The 23,657-nt window shown below is 34.3% G+C and overlaps 1 protein-coding gene across 44 annotated transcripts in view; it reads left to right on the plus strand.

Moving 5' to 3' along the window:
- The window catches only part of RIMS2 (regulating synaptic membrane exocytosis 2), a 595,904-nt gene that overhangs the window by 382,745 nt on the left and 189,502 nt on the right, over positions 1-23,657 (plus strand). For 31 of the 44 annotated variants that reach the window (XM_045078009.1, XM_045078010.1, XM_045078012.1 and 28 more), the window contains 2 exons: positions 15,014-15,193; positions 16,090-16,199. In XM_045078009.1, coding sequence (XP_044933944.1) covers positions 15,014-15,193; positions 16,090-16,199 — 290 coding nt within the window. Of the gene's footprint in view, positions 1-15,013; positions 15,194-16,089; positions 16,200-17,034; positions 17,068-23,657 lie in introns of all 44 variants that reach the window. The other 13 variants (XM_013064767.2, XM_045078013.1, XM_045078037.1 and 10 more) reach the window with 3 other exon arrangements.

Raw genomic sequence — 23,657 nt, forward strand, 5'->3', positions numbered from 1 at the left:
GAAGGATAGAATAAAAGTATTTTAATAAATGAATTGCATTTGACTGACCACCTTCATAATTATGTATCTAGACATCACTGGTTTTTACATATCTTGACAATCTGCTTCCCCGCCTCCCCCTCCCCCCTACTGTTGAGGAGTCAGTCCTGGAAGTGCTTAGGTTGAACTGATCAGTTTATAGTTTACCTTGTCGAAGGTGGATGCAATCTACTCCAATTGGTCATAGATGATCCATGGAGAACATTGAGTCCGTGGGAAAATCTTTGTCCATTTCTACTTTAACACCATTCTCCTTATATTGAAGGGACGTGTCAGTTACTTGGCATTTAACTGAAGGAAGGATGAACTAGAGAGAGAAAGGAAACAATTTCTCTAAAAGCTTTTGGTTTCTCCAGGCTTTATGTAGCTTTAGGGATCTGAGTCAGTTCTGTGATACTCTGAGGCCCTGCAGGCAGAGAAGAGAATGGCAGGGATAATGTGGTAGAGGGTTCGGGGAGTATAGATAAAGAATTAAATGCTGTACTCAGTTGTTTCAGAGTGATCTGGGTTATGTGTGACCACTTTTGTGCTATTCATTTAATTCATTAAGAGTTATTAATAAAAGAGTTTAAAAAATAATTGAAACTAATGGGTAAATTCCTAAGGATCAAATTCGTGTAGATAACGTAGAAGGAAACATAAGAGATAATACCAACAATAGATTGCTGACGATATAAGTTTTGTGATGTCTTTAAGTAAATATAATTGAAATTTAGTGCCTTCCAGTTTATTACAGGTAGTGATTATTGCTGTATTTTATTGTCTTTTGCATCTTCTCAATCTCGCTTCTGTTATTTTGTTTTGATACTAAATAATTCTTTTTTAATTTTTACTTTTGCTATATATTACATTCTATTTTGGGTTTGCAGCAATTATACAATTATCTTACAAAAATGTAAGGAAGTAGTTCTGTAACTGTCCCTATAATTGACCACGACCTTTCTTAAAGTGGGCCACATGAATGAGACATTACTGATTATAGGCTTAATTCTAATTACGCTGGTGTATCTTCATTTAAATGTAAGTTAAAATCTTGCACCACATTAGTTTTTTTTTTATATTCTACTCATCTTAGTTACAATAAGTAGATTGCTTCATATTTATTTTTTCAATGAGCCAACATGCTAGAATCGGTTCTTAATTAGCTCTTGGTTGATTATCAATTTCATGTACTTATTCAAATTCTGAACCCTAGCATAGCTGGCCTATTTTGCGAGATTATATTTCTGAATTGCCTTTTATGCTATGATTTATTTTGTGGTCAGGAAATACACTATCATTAAAGTTTATTTTAAAGTAAGACTCAGTTAAGAAAATCAGTTTTAGAAGGCAAGCAATCAAGTGTCTTTCCGTAAGATTTGCCATCAATTGCCTGATTCTAGTGTGTGAGACTACTGTGTACCTACTCCCAGACAAACTGGGTGGATTTTGTAAGAATAAAATTCTTTAGCCTTTAAAAATGCTATCTTTTGTCATTATCAGTTTGATATACCAAGAAGAATGTGGGCACATTTCAAAGCATAATGATAAAATGGCACCCTTGAGTCTACTACCCAAACTGAAAGCCAGAATACATGATTTTACTTACTCTATCTATCTGTAGAATCTTTGCCTATCGAATCTGTATGCCTTGTGCTCGCTTCGGCAGCACATATACTAAAATTGAATCCGTATGCCTCTTTCACAGAAGTAGTTAACATAATACTCATTTTCAGTTTAACGTCTCCTTCCTTTGCTTTTTTTAAAAGTGACTTTGTCATTTGTTTTCACTCTGGTACCTTTCTGAGGTACTTAGTCTTTCTGACCCTCACCTCAATCCACTATGAGATTCTAAGATTATTGAGGGTATAATCAGGTATCCATTCTCCTATGTTTATTACCATAATGTTCTAGGTGTCTTGTCTTTAATCCCTGTACCTTTGTATGTCATGCAACTGAGCACAGCCCTTCCATGTTGAGATCATCTGGTGAACTCTTGTTTATACTATTTTATTCACTGAAGATTTTAGCACCTGGCTTTAGTCTAACTTCTAATCATTCCTGCGATCAACGAGAGTAATGTTAGTGTTCACCTGGATGACCTATTCAGCAGTCACTCTCTTCCCTGGCTGTCTCAAAGTGGAGGTAGTAAACTTTATTCCCCAATTCTACTTTGGTCCGTCACTGCCATGGCCATATCTGTATCTTATCATTATTTGAAATTATTACACCTCTAAAATCTTAATTTGAACACTTCACTCTTGGACCAGAACTACACATGATATAGATATATAAGTATTTATATAAATTATTTTTCTATAAATAAATATAAAATAAATACATATTATTTCTTCATCGAGTTACTTTTACCTCCCTAGCTCTTGTATCTCAAAAGAGAACTCCACATTTTTGTGCCCTTTTCCTTTCCCTGCTAGTCTCCACTTGGCTTCCTTACGTATCAAGAGGTCGAGTCCATTCTTAGAAGTATCCCCAATTCCCTTGCTATACTGTTCTTCTTTGACCTCTTTGACAGAGTTCAAATCTGAATCAATCTCTTTCTCTTGCAGAATTGTTCTGAACTAAATTTTCCAAACTCTCCCCAACTCAGCTGAACACTTAAAGGAAGAGTTACCTCTTCATCGAGTTGTGAAAGAAAGAAAGGAAGGAAGGAGGGAGGGGAAAGAGGAAAGAGGGAGAAAAAGAAGAAAGAAAAATAAATAAAGAAAAGAAAGTGGTGCCAACTCTCTAAGTGTCCAGTTTCCCAGCCCAGATTTCAAGGTGACATTTATGTCATAGTCTGGAAATTCCCCTTCTGGGGATAAATATACATTAGTAGCTCCAAGTAGACCATAGTGCAGCTACACTACACTATATGAAATCTGCAATTTTCTGAATGGAATGAATGGAGTAAATTAAACACGGCATTCCCAGTCCGTGAAGAATCAGAAGCACCAGTATCTCTATGTGAACATTGTAAAATGAAAAATTGTGAGTGCTATCTCTTTGGAACAGGTGAATAGAGGCTTAAATAATGGTTGCTAAACTTTTTATATTATTTCAGGAGACAAATATCAACGAATATTAGGAATCAAAACTCATTTTCTTCTGACCAGGTTATGCTAACCAGTACAAATCTGAGTCACTGTGTATTTTTAGACATAGTCAACATTTAAGCAAACGTATTTAGAATAGATACCATGTTACCTTTTATTAATATCCATTTATTAAGATATAGCCTTTATTTTCTGAAATATACATTTTATCTTTAAAAATTTACCCTCATACCTTACTTTTTTCCCTCTAGTATTTATCTCAACTTAAAGCTATCCACAGCATACTGAGAAATCAGCACGATGGTGGACTTTCATGTAAAGATGTCATAAAGATAACTAGGCTATATCTTAAAAGAGGAACTGGAATTATTTAGATTTATATAGAGCTAAGATAGGATGTCAGTGGAATTCTAAAGAAATCTGTGAGCAAAGTTACTAAAGTAGTAAGTACCATGTTTTAGGGCAATTGGAGCGTTATCCACAAGGCATAAGGGAATAACAAGAAATGAATCTGGGATAAGAGTTGGTTCCAGTTATGGATAATCTTGTATGTTCTGTTAAGGAATTTGAATCTAAGACTAAGTGATAGAGGTACTTCAAAGAGTTTTAATTAGGACATGATTATAATATATTTATTCATTCTAGCTAATTAGTCTAGAGACTTTATGGATGGTTGATTTGAGAGAAAAGTGTGTGGGAAAGGAAAGCATGCATAAAGAGATTTGCTGCCTTGGTCTTGGTCAGCAGAAAACTCTTTGAGGCCCTGAACTAAGTAAGGTAATGGATGGAGAGATAGAAGACCAGAGATTTAATCAATTGAAATCAATAATACATGGTAAATAATAGCATTTGGATGTTGATGGGGAGCAAAGAGTCAAGAAACACAATGAGTCTCATAGTTTGGGTAACTGGATGCATGTGGCACCTTAACAGAGGTGGGGGGGGGGGAGGGATGTTCAGAGAGAAATTAGTTTATGTGAGAGACAAGTTCATTTCTGGAATTACTGAGAGAGTTAAGGAGAAACCTCCAGCAAGGAATAAAATCAATAATTTTATTTTCTTTATTTTATTTTTTTTTAAGATTTTATTTATTTGAAAGAGAGAGATCACAAGTAGGCAGAGAGGCAAGCAGAGAGAAAGAGAGAGAGAGAGGAGGAAGCAGGCTCCCTGCTGAGCAGAGAGCCCGATGCGGGACTCAATCCCAAGACCCTGAGATAATGACCTGAGCTGAAGGTGGAGGCTTAACCCACTGAGCCACCCAGGTGCCCCCAAAATCAATAATTTTAAATCTTAAGGAAGTTTGAGCTATATAAAGTAATTTGAGAGTAAATTCACTGATAACAGTAAGTAGCTACAAAAAGAAACTTGAAATCAATTGGAGAAACAACCTGTGACATGAAGGCCAAGGACTTTGTCTCTACTCTGAGAAACATAAATATTTAAATGATAGATAAAGGAGGAAACATAGGGGAGGAAAAGTGAGAAGAATAGAGCTATCAGAATAGAGGTTAAAGCAGGAAGAATTATTGCAACAGGAAAAATAATAACTGAAAAGTGCCCATTAAATTTGGCAAGTGAGAAGTCATCGGTAACGTCATCTACAATGATTTCAAAAGGGGGTGATGGAAAAAAGCAGCTTACCGTGGCCTGAGGCCTGCCTAGGGGCTAAAAAAACAGAATGCTTTTTTCAGAATGTGGAGGAGAAATACTGGATAGTGGAAGTGATATCAAAGTAGACTTTTTTTTTTTAGAATATGAAATACATCATGAGTTTTGAGGCTGGACGAACAGATCCTTTAGGAAAAGTTAGATTGAAAATACAGAAAAAGAACAGGATGACTGTTAGAAAGGTCTTAGGGCAGGAGATGGGTTTAAACACGTAGATGGAGTTTATAAACAGAAAGCAGCTCTTGTTTCTTCTGAGACAGGAAGAAAATAGATAACAGAGTTGAAACTAAGTAAGTTTTTAGAAAAAGGTTGTTAAATTGAAGATAATTAGGCTTGATAGCCTCAAGATTATGGTGTTATACATCAAGATTATGGTGATTGTTTTTGAGACAAATTCTTGAGTGGGAAGGCCCAAGGTTGAACATGATTGATTGGAAATGAGGAAGTTTAAAATGGTCATTGGTTAAAAAGTGACAAGATTACTGGTGGGAAAAGTAAAGATTATTGGTGATACCAGTACAGTAGAAGTTGGAAAACATGACTTTGTCAACCTGAATGAATTTATGTTTTGCTTCAACTATACCCAGTTGTCTAGATGTAGAAAAATCCGATTATGGCACTGAACCAATTTTGGGGTTCTGATGAATGTTTGAAAGATTGGGTTAGAAGGGAATCTGAGTATTGATATGGGAGTGGGTCAATGATCAACAATAGGAGTCTAGGATGGAAAAGGAAGGCAGGCAAAGGGAGTGATAATACTGTTAGGAATTGGGGACACCAAGAAACAAAAAGTATCAAATGAGGATCGAGTAAAGTGAGAGTGAGACTATGAGATACCTGACAGCACTAATTATTAAAATCAGAATTTGAGATATTGGAGTTTAGTCTACGGCCATACCACCCTGAACGTGCCCGATCTCGTCTGAGATATTGGAGTTTAGTGTTTCTGAATTTAAATAGTTCCACTGGATTCTAAGATCCATAATAATTTGGGGGTTGGGAGTAATTCAGGAAAAATGTGAGGATCATTGAAGTTGTGAAGATGTTTCAAGATTATTGAAGAGTTTTCTGCACTTGCACTAAAATCTCCTAATATAACCATAGGAATTACGGAAAAGAAGATGGCTGACAACCAATTCCCCCAAATTATCAATGACTAAGGGATAATGATCCCAAGTTGGATAGATACTAGCAACCTGAACTTTTAATGGATGTTCGAGCTAAGTTGAATGCTTCATAGAATAGGGACATTTATATTGTGGTAGGAAAGTAATGGCCAGAGTGTCTCTAGGAAGCCAACTTCTGGGTCTGAGGACAATAAAGTATGAAGGGATAAGCAGCTTCTGCTGACATGAGCTTTCCTGGAAGCAGAGTGTGCAAGGTTGAGCTAAATATTATTTAAGGTAGGGAAACACAGAAACCATTCTGCAAACAAAATCATTCCTTGATGACACAAGGAAGTTTGCTAATGATGGAAAAGGATTTTTGCAAATATAGCTCACAGAAACAGGGGAGATTAAAACTTTATAGAAGAAAGTACAGAAGATGAAGAATTTAGAGAAGTGACATCAGAGGCAAGTGAGCTTGCCCTGTACTTGAAAACTAAGAATGACAGGGATAAGATGCTTGAGTAGAAGTGATTGACCTCAAATATCCTAGATTTATCATAAGTTGTTTTGGTGCCAGAACTGGGACTTACTTTGGTGCTAGAACTGAGTAAGGTTCTGGGAAGGGTCTGAGCTGGGTCTAAAGTAATGATGAAGGATGCCGTAGAGCTTGAAGAGAGGCAGTGAATGGTCTTACCTCAGGGTATTTGGGGCCATAACTAAGACAACCCCCCCCACATCCCCCCAGTTAGAGAAAGGATTCTGACAAAGTTAGTGGAGTCACAGGGAGAAGGAGATTCCTGTTTGCTTATAGATGCCTTATCTGGCAAGTAGCACTGAGAGCGCTTAATAAACGTGATCAAACCCCAGTAACTGTACCTCCTGAGCTACCTTCCTTTTAGTCTTAACTTTGCGTTGTTACCAGTCTTCTCTCTTACAAGTATGTTCTTTTTCATCACAACTCATCTTCTATTTGGGCTTCTGACTATAACCTCTCTTAATGCCTTTGGAATTTTTCTGCACTATTTCTTTTTTCTCTTGCATTTCAGTCTCTCCTATTTTCATGATTTTGCTTCTTCTTGAATTACTGATTAAGTCTAAATAATATCTTCCTTCTATTCTGCCACACCTTCAATCTACTTTGAGAATGATTCTCTCTTTTTTGTCATGTTTCTTGAGTATGTATTTTTACGAATGTTTCCAACACTCCTTCATCAGCTCCTAAGCTTAAACCCTCTACAGTTTGACCTCTGCCTCCAGCTCTTAATTTTAAGTTATTTTCTCCATGGTTATTATTTGCCAAGGCTTTTGTACATATTTATCTGTGTTGCCTCTTTGCACCTGCCATTATTAATCAGGTTTTTTTTTAGCTTCTCTAATGCATTACTATCCTGATTCTCATTTTACCTTTTGATTGTTCTCTGTCTCCTCTTCTTTTCTATTTCTTCATGTCCTCAAATTTTTGACTGTGTGTTGATCCATATCTTATCATCTCTGTGGTTTTAACCAACACTTCCAATAGCTGGTGTGTTTCCTGGCCCATAATATGAATTCAGTAAATAGTATTGAAATAATGACTCAACAACCAATACTGAAATGACTCCTCAAACCATATTTCTAGTGCAGCTCTCTCCTTTGAAGGCCAGATCTCCCTTTCTGATGGATGTCAGTACAGAATATTTTTCCACCCCTCACAAATTCAAGTTCAAATGTGAAGTTATTGTCATTCCTCCCTAGAATCCTTTTATTTCTGCCAATAGGCCATCATTTCATTTTGGAGGCTGAGAATTTTAAGTTTTTTTCTTTGGTTTGTTTATTTCTACATTTAATTCACATGATGATGTCAAACATGTTTGAGAGGAGGGGGAAAAAAAAGTCCCTGCTATCAAAGAATTTATGGTTCAGTGACGTGAACTGGCTTTAAATTGGAGAAAGCTTGATTCGAATTCCAGCTGAGAAAACATCTACTTGTGTGATGTGTCCCAAGTTCCTGTGACCCTTAGTTTGCTTATTTCTAAAATGACAAAGATTGGATTATATGACTTCTGTGATTCCTTCTAACCCTAACATTCTGTTTGTATAGTTTCATATATTGTGTATATTCTCTATACTGCATTTTCATATTTTGTACATCGTGATTTTATAAACTTTGTCATCCATACTTTCGTCCCTGTTTTCACCCCTGTTACTACAAGTTCCTACCCTAATTCATTTCATACACTACTGCTTAATTCAGCTTCTTAATTCATTATTTAAAAATTACCTTTCTGGGATCCCTGGGTGGCTCAGTCATTAAGCCTCTGCCTTCAGCCCAGATCATGATCCCAGAGTCCTGGGATCGAGCCCCACATTGGGCTCTCTGCTCAGCGGGAAGCCTGCTTCTCTTCCCCTACCCCCCTGTTTGTATTCCCTCTCTCACTGTCTCTCTCTGTCAAATAAATAAATAAAATCACACACACACACACATATATATTCCCTTTGTTCAGAAGCTTTAAGTCACTCTCACTGAAAATTAAATTCTATCTAAACTTCTTTTTTTTTTTTAAGATCTTATTTATTTATTTGGCAGACAGAGATCACAAGTAGGCAAAGAGGCAGGCAGAGAGAAGAGGAGGAAGCAGGCTCCCTGCTGAGCAGAGAGCCTGATGTGGGGCTTGATCCCAGGACCCTGGGATCATGACCTGAGCCGAAGGCAGAGGCTTTAACCCACTGAGCCACCCAGGCGCCCCCCTATCTAAACATCTTAACTAGGCACTTACAACCCCTATAAACCGAATCCAGGAAAATTTTCTAATTAGTATTTTGCCATACTTTACTTTCTGTATTTCTAGTATTTCCATCTGACTTCTTTCCTTCCTCCAATGTGATTTATTGAGCATAACAAAACTCTGTATACAAAATGACCTGGACCTGCTGTTTCAAAATATGACTCCACCTTACTAATATTTTGATAGGTCGCTCCATAGAGTGTAAAAAGAACTTACTCTAAAATGAATAGAAAAGTACTTACTGCACTTGCAACAAATGGCCTCACTTCTGGAACTTCAATAGCTTTATAAGATAATTAACATAGGTAGAATTAAGTCCCTAGATGACTGGCTGCTGGAGAACTTGATATAAGTCATCAAGAAGCCTTATTGTGGACAGCCACTGTGATACCATCATGTTTCTGGAGAATGATATTCCTGTTATCTGATTCTAGGCATACCACAGGAGTAACAGTGGGGTCTGAGGCCAGCCCAGCTGCTTGCTGGGCTAGAACAAGTATTACCCAGCATGCTCATCTGACAGGATCTCACAGCAGCCCAGATTGAGACCTTAGGAACCCATGCCCAGGATTTAAACCGTTCTTCATTGCCTCCCCCAAGTGCTGCTCCCTAGTCTCCTCCGTCACACCCACAATCCACCCTGGCCTGGGACCCAGAGCACACAGTGTCCCTTCTCTACCATGTGTCTCCCACTGGACTCTTTTTGATGGTTTCCATCATCTGCCAAAACCACTCCATCTTTCCATGCATGTTGTTCGTCTTTTCTGATGTAGACTTTAAGATATCAGTTACCTTATTCGAAATTTCCTGTCTAATCATTCCAACATCTGTGTCATCTCTTGAGTTTGTCTCTTGACCGTGGGCCCCATTCTTCTTGTTTTTGGTATTTTCGGTCATTTTTTTATTGACTATTAGACATCGTCATTCATTGTGACTGAGGTGGTATTTACATTTGAAAAGCTGCATGCATACCTCTTGCTTTGTTAGTCTCTGTGTGTGTGTTGGGGGGAATTAATCCTCTGACTATAACACCTTTGACTATATGATTGGGAGTAACATGAAGTGGCAGCTAAGGGCATCTGGCAGCCACGTGTATGAGGTAATCACACTCTACCCATTTCTCTCTCCATGTAACGCTACCAGAATAAAGGAAGGTTCGTGAATTTTTCAAAGTTGATCAGTTAAACTGTTGAACATAGCATTCTAGTGCGAGGACCAAGCCTCATCACATTTATACATATACTACAGTAACAATGCATAATTTGGTCCTTTAGACATACATCTTTAAAATGTGTTATTTTATGGAAAATTTGAGGACCCAGGAAGGGAAAGCATAGGGGTCCCATACCTTGGTGGAACAACATTAATTTCTTACAGTTGACAAATGTTATTAAACTTCAACATTCACTGAGAATGAAAATGATCTATTTATTAAAGTAAGAATTTTATGGTTTATAAATGATAATTATCTCTGGATTTTTAAAAAAATATATTTTGAAGATATATTAATTTGCTGTATGTTAATTGCTGCTGAGTAAATAATCCTACTTATTTGTGGTTTTCTGTTATTTTTTGAAATAAAAAATAATAAGGAATATTATAAATATTTAATAGAATACTCAAAATATCCTCTAGACATTTACATCTTTTATGTTTTTATGTGTGCATATTTAATAATAAAGTATATTTTATTTTTCAGTATTGCATTTGTCCCTAATTTTCTTCAGGAAATTAAGATAGTATATTTTCTTCTTGCTATCTCCTGTAATGACTATTTCTAAGAAACTACTTCTCTAGAAATGAGAACAGTTTACATCTCCTTTTGGTGATAAGATAGGCTTATGGGTAACAATAATATTCCTACCTTAGAAGTGTCTTGCTTTCTCACCTCACTATATGTATTACTGTTGTTTTCACATCTTAGATTGTTAATGTGGCTGACACTAGACACTGCTATTTTTTTGAATAAAGTCACTACTTTTAACTAACATACAGAATTTACATTTAAATGAGTAGAAATTTCTGTAGAGAGATGCTCTCAGGACTAAGGATAAATTAATCTATTTCCACCAAAATAACAAAAATGTTCTTATTTATACATAGTATCTATTTATTTGGAAGCAATACTAAATATAAACTAGAGTTTTTAAAAAGTTAAACTTGTGCAATACAGTTTATGGTGAACATGAAAATTATAGAGTTGAGTCATGCAATTTAAATTATTTGTTATGTTATATAAATATGTATCTATATTTTATTAGTTGCTCTAAAATATCTAATTTTAAAATATTATCCTGTATATATTTCTTCAGTTATGCAGTTAATTCTCAGAAAATCTCTAGACATTCCATATATTTTACCAAAAGCATACTGCTTCTGCTGGTAATCAGCTTACTGTATTATACAGTATGGACACAAGGAAGATATTTCTTGCTCCAAACCAGAGAGTACTTGTTGTCCTTCAGAGATACATTGAAAAAAATTTTTTAATTTAAGATTTCAGCATTAGAGAAATAATTTCTTTATCAAAAGGAAAAAAATAGTTCTGAAATAGCTTCATTTTTTAAAAGTTTATTTTTTTTAAGAAAACCTATTATATTTACTTATGGCATCTTTACAATCTAAATATGAAATGAGCCTAATTAATCACAGACTGTAAGTTCTGAGTCACATTCTAGGAGAACTTTCCCTGATATCTGCATAGTACTTTGAAATTTTGCATTGTGCTGGTGGTTGTTTTTTTTCCTTTCCTTTCCTTTTTTTTTTTTTTTTTGAGTTTTCCTAGTGTTCTTTTATCATACCTGCAGAGATACAGAGATGCTCTACATTGAGCTTTTGTTGTTATGAAGTTGAATCATTGAGATGGTCTAATGTAAGTGGTTATAGAAGAGAAGGCCCTGTGTCCTGTTCTTCCCTGTTCCATTACATCTCTGCCTTGTGCTATAAGTGAGAATAGGAAAAGAAAATAGCAAAGGTGGTGAAATAAGTAGAGAGCTGTGCCAGATGCTTAGAAACTTAAAAAAATCTTTTGCAAGAGCAACTATAGTGAAAGGGAAAATGACTCAAATGGACAGCTACACTAGATGATTATAAAATTTATTTTTCCCTTAGGAATCCTTAGGAATTTGCCTATGCTACTATTGGCTTATAAAGCTGAGTTGTTACAATCCTGTTCCTTGTTACAGTGTTATTAGTCAGGATGAATTATCTCTGTTTGTGGATGGGCTATTAAACAGGATCCTCTCCAAACCTTGGAATAGGAGCCCCTAAATAGTACAGAGCAGTGGTCAGTATTTATCCAGGTAAATGATACATGCAAAAATCTGAACTATTTTACACATGTTACAAAATATAAACTATTAAAAAATCAAACTATGAAAGACAGTAAATTACTAGATACTATATCACTTTTTAAAAGACAGCAAGATTATTCACCTAATAAGAAAGATTTAATTTTGTAGGTGGATGGTTCCTAACCTTTTTTATATGCCTTGACCTTTGGCTATCTTGTAAAACTTATGGCCATCCTTTTTAGAAGAATGTTTTAAAATGCATAAATTAAAATCAAGTAAATTAAGTGCAGTTACAGAGAAAGCTATATTTCACTTACAGTGAAATATAGACCCCAAATTAGGTACTAAAATATTTATGCCTTGTAAATGCATAGTTCCTGTGCTACCATCCATAGTTCTTAGTGGTTACCATTCAAAATTAAATATTTTTAAGTTCTTCTCTTAAAACTAAAATTCACTAAGAATTTAGGCGGAAGTTGTCAAGTTTTATATCTCATTCCCTTAAAGAACCTGCATTGAGACTGGGTATTATAGGTAAGACCTAGGCATTGTTGCTTTCAATTTTCTTAGTAATTGTCTTGGTTCTTCCTTATAAGGCTTATCCTTACCCGATTGTGGGAGTGGGAGCCTGTGTTGGTCTTCTGTTGTGTGATCTAAGTTTAAAATATGGTAGCTTTTCATTCCCCTTAACTATGGTAGACATTTTAGGAAATTGCTACCTTCTACTTTGGGTTTTTGTGTGTGTCTGTGTTTCACTTATTAACCAGTTTTTCTTTCACACTGTGGAAATCATATAATTCATATTACTTATGAAAATGGAGAAAAGAAATACAAGCAAAATTTAAAACATTGACATAGTCTTCAAACAACTTTTCCACCAAGGAGAAATTTTTCTAAGGATATTTCCTAAAGTGTGACTTGTTGGCTTTATAAGTGACAGTATCCTTTAAAGGACATAGCAACAAATTTGAAATAATTCTCTGGGTTTCAGTCACAATCATGTATTTCAATTATTTAAAAGATAGTGTCAAAGAAGTAAAAGCGTATATCCTATTATCTTAGTTTTCACTTGGAAAATTGCTTGACGGAATCAGAAGAGATCAAATTTTGCATAAATACAGGAAAGATTAGCCTGATTTTCTGCTGCGATAGTCATAGACATTCCACAAAATTTTGTCAGTACATGTCATATAGTAAGAAAAGTTTATTATTACCTTAAGATAATAGGAAATCTGAAAATAAGGTAAAGATCGGTATTTACCAAAAAAATGGTTTTTTTTTTTTTTTAATTTATTTATTTGAGAGAGAGACAGTGAGAAAGAACATGAGCGAGGAGAAAGTCAGAGGGAGAAGCAGACTCCCCATGGAGCTGGGTGCCTGATGCGGGACTCGATCCTGGGATTCCGGGATCATGACCTGAGCCAAAGGCAGTCGTCCAACCAACTGAGCCACCCAGGCGTCCCCCAAAAAAATGGGTTTTAAGGAATCTAAGATATATATGTGTTCCTTTGCTTCTGCTTATAGACTGTGATGAAACTATGCAAAGATATGTACAACCAAAAACATTTAAAATAATATTTAGCACATTTATTTTTAAAGAAAAGTGTTCTCTCTCAAATAGTTTTTCAGAAACAAAAAAAATAGAATTATGAATTTTTATACATCAGGTTGCTTTTTTCTCTCTTTGAAAGTAATTGAATATTGTGTATGTATTTACACTTTTTATATGTCAGCTTTTTTGACATATCCTAGATATTCTTACATAAAAACATAGATCACATGGAACACTGGGTGTTATATGCAAACAATGATTCATGGAACAATACATCAAACACTAATGTTGTACTGTATGGTGACTAACATAACAAAATAAAAAAAATTAAAAATACTAAATTAATCTTAGGAAATGAATCATATCATGGCATATGCATTTTAAAATATTTTTTAAATGGTTTGATTTATGTATTACCTTGTGAATTTAAAGTGTAAGAGAATCACAAGATATATTGTAGAATACACCCAGCATTCACCTCCTAAAGTCATCTAATCTCATTCCTGCTGGTCTAAAATTATGTGCTATACAATTAGTTACATGTAGGAAAGTTGTTTACATTAGTCTTGTTTGTTTTTACAGTCCATAATATGTAAGCATTTCCATTACTGTAGTTAAAACTAGATGGTAGGTCACAGTTTAATCTGAAGTATAATATGGCCTAAGTGTTAACCTTAGAGTTCTCGAGCCAAATGAGTGTTCTTAGGGATGTCTCACAGGTAGTGGGGCTCGTGTTAGAAAACATTAACCAATCACGTGTTAGGTGTTCAAAGCATGCTAGGGTCCAGGGATACAAAAGTCAGTAATGATGGGTTCCCGAAATTTAAGTATATGTCTTTCAACAAGGATTAGGTTTTGATATTGGTCTTGTTTGTGGTCAAGATCACATTGTTTCAGAAGCATTACTATTTCAACCGAGAAATACTTTGCTGAGCGCTATCTGTTGGCGTTGCTGAAGTGCCCTGAGATAGGTGGCGGAGATTGGCAGATTAACCAGTTGTCTGTGCTTGTTCTTGTGGACGGTGTGTTGAAATATGGCTACAGCCTGCAAGGTTGCAGTGCTTTCTTACAACGTTTTGATTCTTTTGTTGGAATGTTTGGGTGCATCAATATATTGTGTTTGTGCAAAAGGCCTTTTTATGGCCTACAGAATGAGAAAAACCCGAACTGCCTTCGGGTCTTTAGAATTAATGCTTATAGGGTTTCCTTCACTCTTTTGGGAACGTTAGGAAAAACCATTGCATTCCTCGAAATAGACTACTCCACATATGTCACAGGTTCCACGTAGGGAATTCATTCTGGAAAGCCGGCAGTTTCGTTTGTCACTGACAATAACTGAGCAACTCCTATTCTCTTCATTGGGACTTGCTGCCAAAAGCAGATTGTGGTTTCCTTAGAAATGCTGAAGAAGTGTAGTGAGAACCGCTCAGAATATGTTTTTACAAATTCGATGATTTTAAACAATGACCTTTTTCAAAATCGATTTGATGCATCATAACCAAATAGCAGAAGGGCACTAAAGATCAACTGAGCTGCTTTCTGACTAACGTTTCAGGGATTGTGAAGCAGCAGATAGACAGCCATATCACAGATCCAGATCAACAGAACAACGGCCTCTCCTAGAGCGGACCACCACCCGCTCCCGATCCACTGAGCGTCCTGACACAAACCTCATGAGGTCGATGCCTTCATTAATGACTGGAAGATCTGCCCCTCCTTCACCTGCCTTATCGAGGTGAAAGATAAATCAATCAGACTAACCTCCCCTTTGCCCCACCAGCACACCTATTTATTTTCCCAGCAGCTAAATGGTCTCTTCTCTCATCCTTGGCTGATCACTAGTAACGATCGATACTAACCTTTTCAGTGTAAGCACACTATTTATATTCAGCGGATATAATAGTGTGTGGCTACCATTGTAATTTGTTTTTAACTGTCCTGACCACATTTGTTGTGTGATTTCTCATTGATCAGGAGTCCTGGGTAAATCCCCCCATAATGCACCTCATAACTCTCATGTTCTTCTCCTACAGAATGAGAAATTGTTTGTGTCCATTAGACATCAATTTTGGAATAATCATCATAATGACAATAACTAAAACTAGCTTTTTGTTTCTTTCTATCAATACTAAGATCACATGTCAACCAGTATCTTTAGTTGAATTCTGAATTGTTCAGGGTTTTAGTTTTGGTATCATGAGATATTTTCTAATAAAGGGATATCTAATATAAGCCTGAGTAAAAATCTCCTTGCATCAAGGGAGGGAGGTTAGTGTTGAGAATTTGAAATCTGGTAGAAAGAAATGTAAAACATTACCTCTCATTTTTTGAGCTGCAGAGCTCTCCTGTTGTTTTCGTATGGATAGAATACTAATTTACATGAACAATTCCATGGACGTTACTGTAGGATTTTATGTGCATGTATCTGTGTGTGTGTATGCATATGACACAAAAGTAGAAACATCTTTCGACAATCCTTCAAATATCCATATTTTGTCCTACTTTCCTAACCTTTTAATCAGCAGCTATACCTGTTTTAAAATTGCATTTGCACACTATCATATGAACCAAATGTATTCAAACGACTTCATTCATCCTACTGAAAATGAGCACCGATGGTGTATCTTGTAGGTCTCATCCTCGTACTGGGTCTGTCCAAACCAGCCCGTCAAGTACTCCAGTGGCAGGACGAAGGGGCCGACAACTTCCACAACTTCCGCCAAAGGGAACATTGGAGAGAAGTAAGTTTTATTTCTAATTATGTCATGTAGGAAATACACACGGAAGCTAAGGTGAATCAAGATATTTTTTTTACTACTTCTGTGTTAGTGTTCTTCTTTTGTTAATTGAACGCCTTAGCCGCATTTGCTAGTAGTTATAGTTATAAATATATTGATAATTATTATATATTTTGCAGTTAAAATTTGTAATATTTGGAGGGAAAATGACCTCCTATTATTGCTTTTGCACATTTTCAAAATTTGAATAAATGCATTTTTAAAAGTAAACAATGCTCTTAGATAAGCAGTGGGATGCTATTTCTTTGCTACAACTAAGTGTATATAATTGTTGATAGTTACATAAAGTTTATTAGTAACTAGCCAAATCAATTTTCACACACTGCAAAGGACTGGTTAGCTGATGCACAACAATGGTGATCCTTCTCAAAACTGGAGTACCAGAGAAAAGGTAATCATGAATATACAAAGAAAGATGCATGTTGTACTGATATTTTTAATACTTTCAAATTTTTGCATAAGAAGCACTATTTATTTATACACAGATGAGCATACTCCCCAAACATCTATAAATCCTTAGATAAAGGACCTCTAAAAGCATGGATGATAGAATATAATAATTTTTAACCTCATTTTTTTAAATGGTCCCTTTATTTAGTAACTGGATGTGCTTTGCCAAAAAAATATATATATATATTTATGTATATATACTTAAATCACCATTTAACTTTTCTTTAATAGATGATACATACATTTTATGCCTTTGGAAATTTCTGTTGTTTTTAACCCCTGTGCTTTGGTTCCCTTTTTTGTTTTGTTTTTATTTTGTTTTTCCTAGACAATGGAGTCAAGGAGATAGAACCTTATGAAGGTCTGTACATAAAGGAGGGTTTGTTTTGTGCTGACAGCCTTTTTGGGGGGCTATGCAAGCAAAAATAAACCCAACTGCAATTGATGTCCCTCCATGGTATAGACTTTTATGGAGAGTAAAATGATTTTCTTTTATCATTTTTGGTAAAGTATTCAGCTTTGGTTTTACTTAGAAATTACACCAAGGAGTTAAATTTCTTTGATTTGTTTCCTTAAGAATGCAGAGTGGAACTTCCTTTAAATGCCAAGATAGAATGTTCTGTTTTTTAAAAATTTTAATGTGCCTTTCAAGCAGAAATCTGTATGTTGTGCAAGACTTTAACCAAAGACATCAATTGCAGTCTGTGTTTATATCACCAAAGATGTACACCCAGTCTAGTGATACTTATCCTCATATATTTCATTTCGTATTTATGATGATCTCTCAGTCATTAAATTTGACTTTCTAGAAAAGAAAGTTGTTGAATTAGATAGCGATTGTGGTTTGTATTTCCTGCATCACTTTTCATGTTGTACCAAGACCGCTTACAGTATACCAAAGTTAAACATGTACAGTTTTACTATCAACACTACGTTATGACTCAAGAGAAAATATTGAATCATGATATGTGGAGTGTCATACATTTACTAAATCATAAAAATTCCTCTGCCAATGAAAGAATTCTAAATTTAACCTAGTAAGTTTAAAGAATTCTTAACCGTTTTATTTATTTATGAATTTCCAGCACATAGAATAATGCCTGGTCCATTACAGGCCCTCAATAAATGTTTGTTGAATGAATGCATGAAACATTGTTTAAAAACTGAAAAGCTACTTCAAATAGTGTACAATGTATTCCTAAAAGAATCTCGTCATTCTATAGATGTTTATATTAAATTGCGTTTTCTATTAAAATTTCTATAAGCTATTTGTAACAAAATTTTAAGTGCAGCGCATTTGAGCAGCATTATTTTATTGCCTTATATAACTTGGAACAGCTGTGTTCTTGTTAGTTACTGAATGATTTATGGACTTCGGTATTGAGGTTTTCTCTATAATATGTACCATGATTTTAAACAACTCTGTGCTATTATGACTAATGGTTTCTTATGCTGTCTGGCAAGATTACAGCAGAATTTTTGTAGTTCTTAATTATTTGCATTAGAATGGGTTACATAATTTTAAAAGTACTTTACTGAAAGAAAGTTGTGTGATGTGTATGAAATATTCTTTGTCTTCCCAGGACTTTTAAAGACAGAGTTTTGACTTCATTTGTTGGCATGTGATGTCAGAAATAGTTTTATGTCATAATTTTTTAAAAATTCAGTTTTAATATCTTTTATAACAATAGTCTGTTGAGATGTGAGTTCTGTTCTTTGTAATAATAAACCTACCAGAAAGTCAGCATAGAGCTAAAGCTGAAAGTCGGGGTTGAGGAATTTTTTAATGGGCTTGTCAACTAACATTCTATATGCCCTATAGAATATATTTTTTTTAAAAAGTTTTCTTTTAATGTCTCCTTTCACTGTGATTTTTTTTATAAGTAAAAGGAAGGAGAGCTAAAACCGCCCTTATCATTTCCAATATGAGATAAAAGGATTTTTTTTTATTTTGTTTTGCTTGAAAGTATGAATGATTTCAGCAGTGTTTTTGTGAATGTTGATATGAAGACTTGAGCAGATACATAATTGTGTAATTTTCTTTGCTTTAATTGGGGACAAAAATACCTCTTTTAGAAGTTTTCGAATTCCAACTGAAGTTAAAGATGCATAATCCAAAATTGGCTGTCAGTTGGTGGTCTACATCAAATTATATTTGGATTATCTCTTGAAACGTTGTCAGAACTTGTAATTTAATGGCATTATTTCAAAATCAAAGTAATGACGTGATTATTTTTCTCATCCTGTTCAACAGCTAAAAAATGAACAATTCCTACTTAAATTCTTTTTAATTTTGGTTATATTTTAGCCTGTTAATTAAGTGAATTTAAAACCTTGGCTATGTTGGTTTTCATGATGGTACAGTATTGGTTATCGTCTCTTTGAGAACTAGAAAAAATAAGAACAATATAAGAAGAGTACAATGTACTAAACAACAGTTAAAGCATTAATATTTTTTAAAATTTTCTCTTAACTTTGAGGTACTGTCATTTTGTGAAAATAAAAGAGAGTTTATAATATTTTTTTTGGTTCTGTAGAAGAAAAGATATGTAACGTTATTTTTCTAAGAATGTATCAAGCTTATAGACAAAGTATTTTGCCTACTTTACACAGCTATCATATACCGTAAATATTTTAGAGGCTACAATTTCTCTTTTACAAATCAGAGCCATCATAAAAGAAGATAGTATGATAACTTATTAATAGACTATTTATTTGCTTCCATAACTTGTCAGAAATTCATTAAAAATAATCTTTTAGTCTCCCTATAATCACTCATTGTATCATGAATAGTTCGAAATTTTGGGTCACCAAAAGTAACAAATATACATATCTGGTCTTGTTTTTTTCTTCACTTGTGCAAATACAGAAGTTAATGAAGAGACTGGGCATGTGGAGGAGCAGTGGGGAGAAAAGCAGGGTGAAGAGGTCAAGGCAGGTCTGTCAGACTGTGTGTCTAAAATAAATAACTGAATTTTTTAGAAGTATGACTTTCCCATTTCATATCAGATGTTGGGCTCCAAATTTATAAATGCACAATAAAGAACGTTTTCAGTACTGACTTTTAAATACATTGCCTAATTTTATTAATGGAGAAATATTACATAAGCTATCTAATCAAGATAACTTACCAGAATGTTTAAGTTATCCATCTGAACATGTTCTTTAGTATTTAAATCAAACTAAAATTATAGACAATGCCTCTGATCAAATTCATGCCTATCCTTTACCCCAACTCTGTATTCAATTCATTTATTTATTAAAAACTGAGTTCCTACTCTGGATTACACTGAGTAATACATCGCAGTCCTAGCTTCTTCCCTAAAGAATTTGGTTTTTAGAGGTAAATTACAAGTAAAGTAGAGTAGAATATAAATTCTATTAAAACTTTTAGAGACTATCACAATTTTCTTCATAAATTCTTTTCCTAAAATAAGAACAATTAACCATATATTCCTGTTCTTCATCCCAGCTCAATAGTGTTCTAATATTTATTGACAATCATAATTTCTTACTAAACATTCCATCTTCTGAGGGAGGGCCTCCATTCTGGTGTTGTTTTTTGTTTTTTTTTTAAGTCCTTATTATATTTACATGTCATAATTTTTGCCACTTTCTTTGTCAGCATGTTCCTGAAAGGATTTTAAAACTTCAAATATTACATAATCAGTCAATGTATTAATACTTTTTTATCAAAATTTTTTATTTTATTAAATTCTCTTATCAGATTTTCACTATTTTTATTTGAAATGCAGAATTGAATCCTAGTCTTTTCTAAGATGTCAGTTTACAGTGAAGACTGAACAAGACTGAACAATGAAGAATGACTGTGGTCCTAATTTTGTCATGTTTAAATCATCACTTTTCTTTCATGAACAGTGGAGTGTACTTCCTGTGCCTTACATTCTCTCCTTTTCCACTGTGTGAAGCAATGTCCTTATGGATATTGTGCATAACATGTATTTTCCCAGATGCATTGTCTCAGTATTTACAGTATAAGACGCAAGACCTCTTAAGTTGCAGTTCCTGATTATCAGTAACTATTTTTAATATCATAAAGATAAGAATAATCATCAGAATGTGTCTGACCTTGAAGATAAAGGCAAGTTTAGCTGCACATTTCTAGAAATGTGTAACTATCTCTGTTCTGAATATCTAGTATTCTAACTACTAGAATGTCATGCATCTTCCATTTTCCTGCAATGCTATAGGAATCACATGTTTAGAGAATAGCATAAAAAATGAATTTAATTTTAATTTAGCTGTGCAATTAATGTTTTCCTATTTGCCCATTCCTATATGTCTCATTTTAGTCCATATGAGTGGTGAGATGCTTTCACACTGTTCATGAATTGGCTTCCAGAGGAAAGTCATTTTTTAGGAAATTATAAGTTTGGGGGCTTCAGTAGTAATTAATATATTTATTTATTTTTCACTTCCTTAAGATAAAGCCTATTTGTTGACGCAGTTTGTCTCCTATCCTCAAAATTAACTTCATTAGTGAATATATCAATTGTCAAATTAGTATAAAACCATACTATAATCTTTCTGACTTACTATAAAATGACTATTCTTCATTTTATTTTTTGTTTTTATTACTTTTCTCAGAGGATGGGAAGGATATATTTTACTCTTGTGTTCATTAGTGTGAGAAGTCATGTTTAATGCATGAATTTGTTTCCCTAGTGTGTGATTGCATCTTTTGTGGTGTGCTTGGTTTTTATTTGGATTGTTAGTGACCTCAATTATTAACCACTATTGTCTGTTTTCAATGTTAAAAGACAATGAGGGAGAAACACCAAGCCCACCTAATAATGGGAAAAAAGGCAAGTCTAATGTGAAGTTAATAGTGCCTTTCTATATATTAGACACTCATTTTTGATGTTTGTGATGTGTGTGAATATACTTTCTTAAATTAAATAGATATAAATATCCTAGTACAATCCTATTCTATTGAAATGTGTGTCATTTAAGTCAGGAAGTTTGGTTTTCTTGGTCATGTTAATATTCTGAGGGAGAAAGTGTTGGCCAAGTTACCTCATGAAAAACACAACATAGATATTTTTCAATCCAGAAATTGTTTTACAACTGAGTGATTTAAAAAATATTTTAAGCAGACTTTTTTTTTTTTTTTAAAGATTTTATTTATTTATTTGACAGAGAGAAATCACAAGTAGATGGAGAAGCAGGCAGAGAGAGAGAGAGAGAGGGAAGCAGGCTCCCTGCTGAGCAGAAAGCCCGATGCGGGACTCGATCCCAGGACCCTGAGATCATGACCTGAGCCGAAGGCAGCGGCTTAACCCACTGAGCCACCCAGGCGCCCCAAGCAGACTTTTAAATTAGAAAATGATATGAACTTAATTTAGTTTAATAATATTAAATAAACACCTACAATATTTGTAGATTTTTCAGTTTTATACACATGAATTAATATATTGCCTGAGTGAGTAAAAAAGATGATCAACTTCAATACTTAGATTTAGTTTTCTTATAATTATTGGTGACTTAATTCTATAACCCAGCACAACTAAGTTCTGTCAAAAACAACAGGGACTGTATATGTTTTATAATAATTGATAATCAGAATTAGCTTAGAATGTCAGCATTTTAAGATGGTTATAATAAAAAAACAATGTTCTAAATTTTCTCTGTATTATAACAATTTGCCTTTGTTATGGGGCCAAATTAAAAAATGACTACTTTTTGCTTCAGTCGCTTTAGTTAAAATGTCTTTTAGTCTTGATTATATACTTCCCTGTCTTCATCTGTTATAAATAACGCCTACAGTGTTCTGTGTGATATTTAATTAGCACTAAAATAATTTTATAATTTTTCTTACTATGGAGTATTAATTAACACCCCTGCCAGCATAAAATTCTTGAAATATGCTAGGATATTATAGGTTAAAAAGGTGAAAATAATGTAACTAAATAAATAAAATGAAATCAAGTATTATAAAATATTAACATTCTCCATAAAACAATGAAAATTTACATAAGCTTTCACTGTGCATTTACATAGTTGTCATTTTTATCTACATTTTAGCCTCCATGATTTCTGCTTAGTACCTACAAAAGGATATGTTTATATGTACTGAAATTTATATCAGTGATCAGAAAAGTAGACATCTCTTCTTAAATGTTCAGTCAATTGTTAGAATGCAACAAATTTTAAGAACATTTCATGCCATTTATTTATTTGAGTAAGTTTAAATGTATCAAAAGAATAAGGACTTCATAGGAGGACACCAAGGTAAATACTACAGCAGAGGAAGTACTCTGAGCAGGTGTTTTGGGCTTCCTGAGCTCTAGTTGACCATGAACACTGTTAAGCCTTTCACCTCTAAACTCTTCCCCAGTCTTGTTATTCCTTTGATCTTGCATGTAAAGGTTCTACTGACAATGATTGTTGAGTTACTCCCACTCATTATTAGTATATTATTTTCATGTACATAAAGATCCTCATTACTGCAAAGCATCACTATTATTATATAGATTAATCCTACATAGGTTACATAGATGGCCCACCTCTATTTAAGGTCTAGGCATCTAATTTTTGCTTCCACAGTTTTCTTTTAGGAGAGACACATTTACTGTTTGTGTTGAATTTCACAGTACAGTTCATGAGTACGATTAAGGTGAGAGGTTGTTTTTAAATTAGCTAAAGCATATTTGTGGATTAGAGAAGATTCCATAAGTTAGAGGGATGTTACTATATTCCTTCTTTACTTATGTATTCAGAGGAATAAATAAATAAATAGAGGTAACTATGAATTCTGGCTGTAGCCTTGTATTAGAAATGGCCAAACATTGAATTGAGTGATAGATTTATCACCATCCTCTCTTCTGATTTAAAATGCAAAGGGAGAAAATAATAAAGATAGAGATAGCTTTATGCTGCATCTTCTGTGACGTGCCCACATGTCATTCTGGAATAGGAATAGTGTATGCT

The sequence above is a fragment of the Mustela putorius genome, unplaced genomic scaffold (assembly GCF_011764305.1).
Source record: "Mustela putorius furo isolate JIRA1106 unplaced genomic scaffold, ASM1176430v1.1 tig00000228_pilon_pilon_pilon, whole genome shotgun sequence".
In the NCBI taxonomy this organism is placed as follows: domain Eukaryota; kingdom Metazoa; phylum Chordata; class Mammalia; order Carnivora; family Mustelidae; genus Mustela; species Mustela putorius.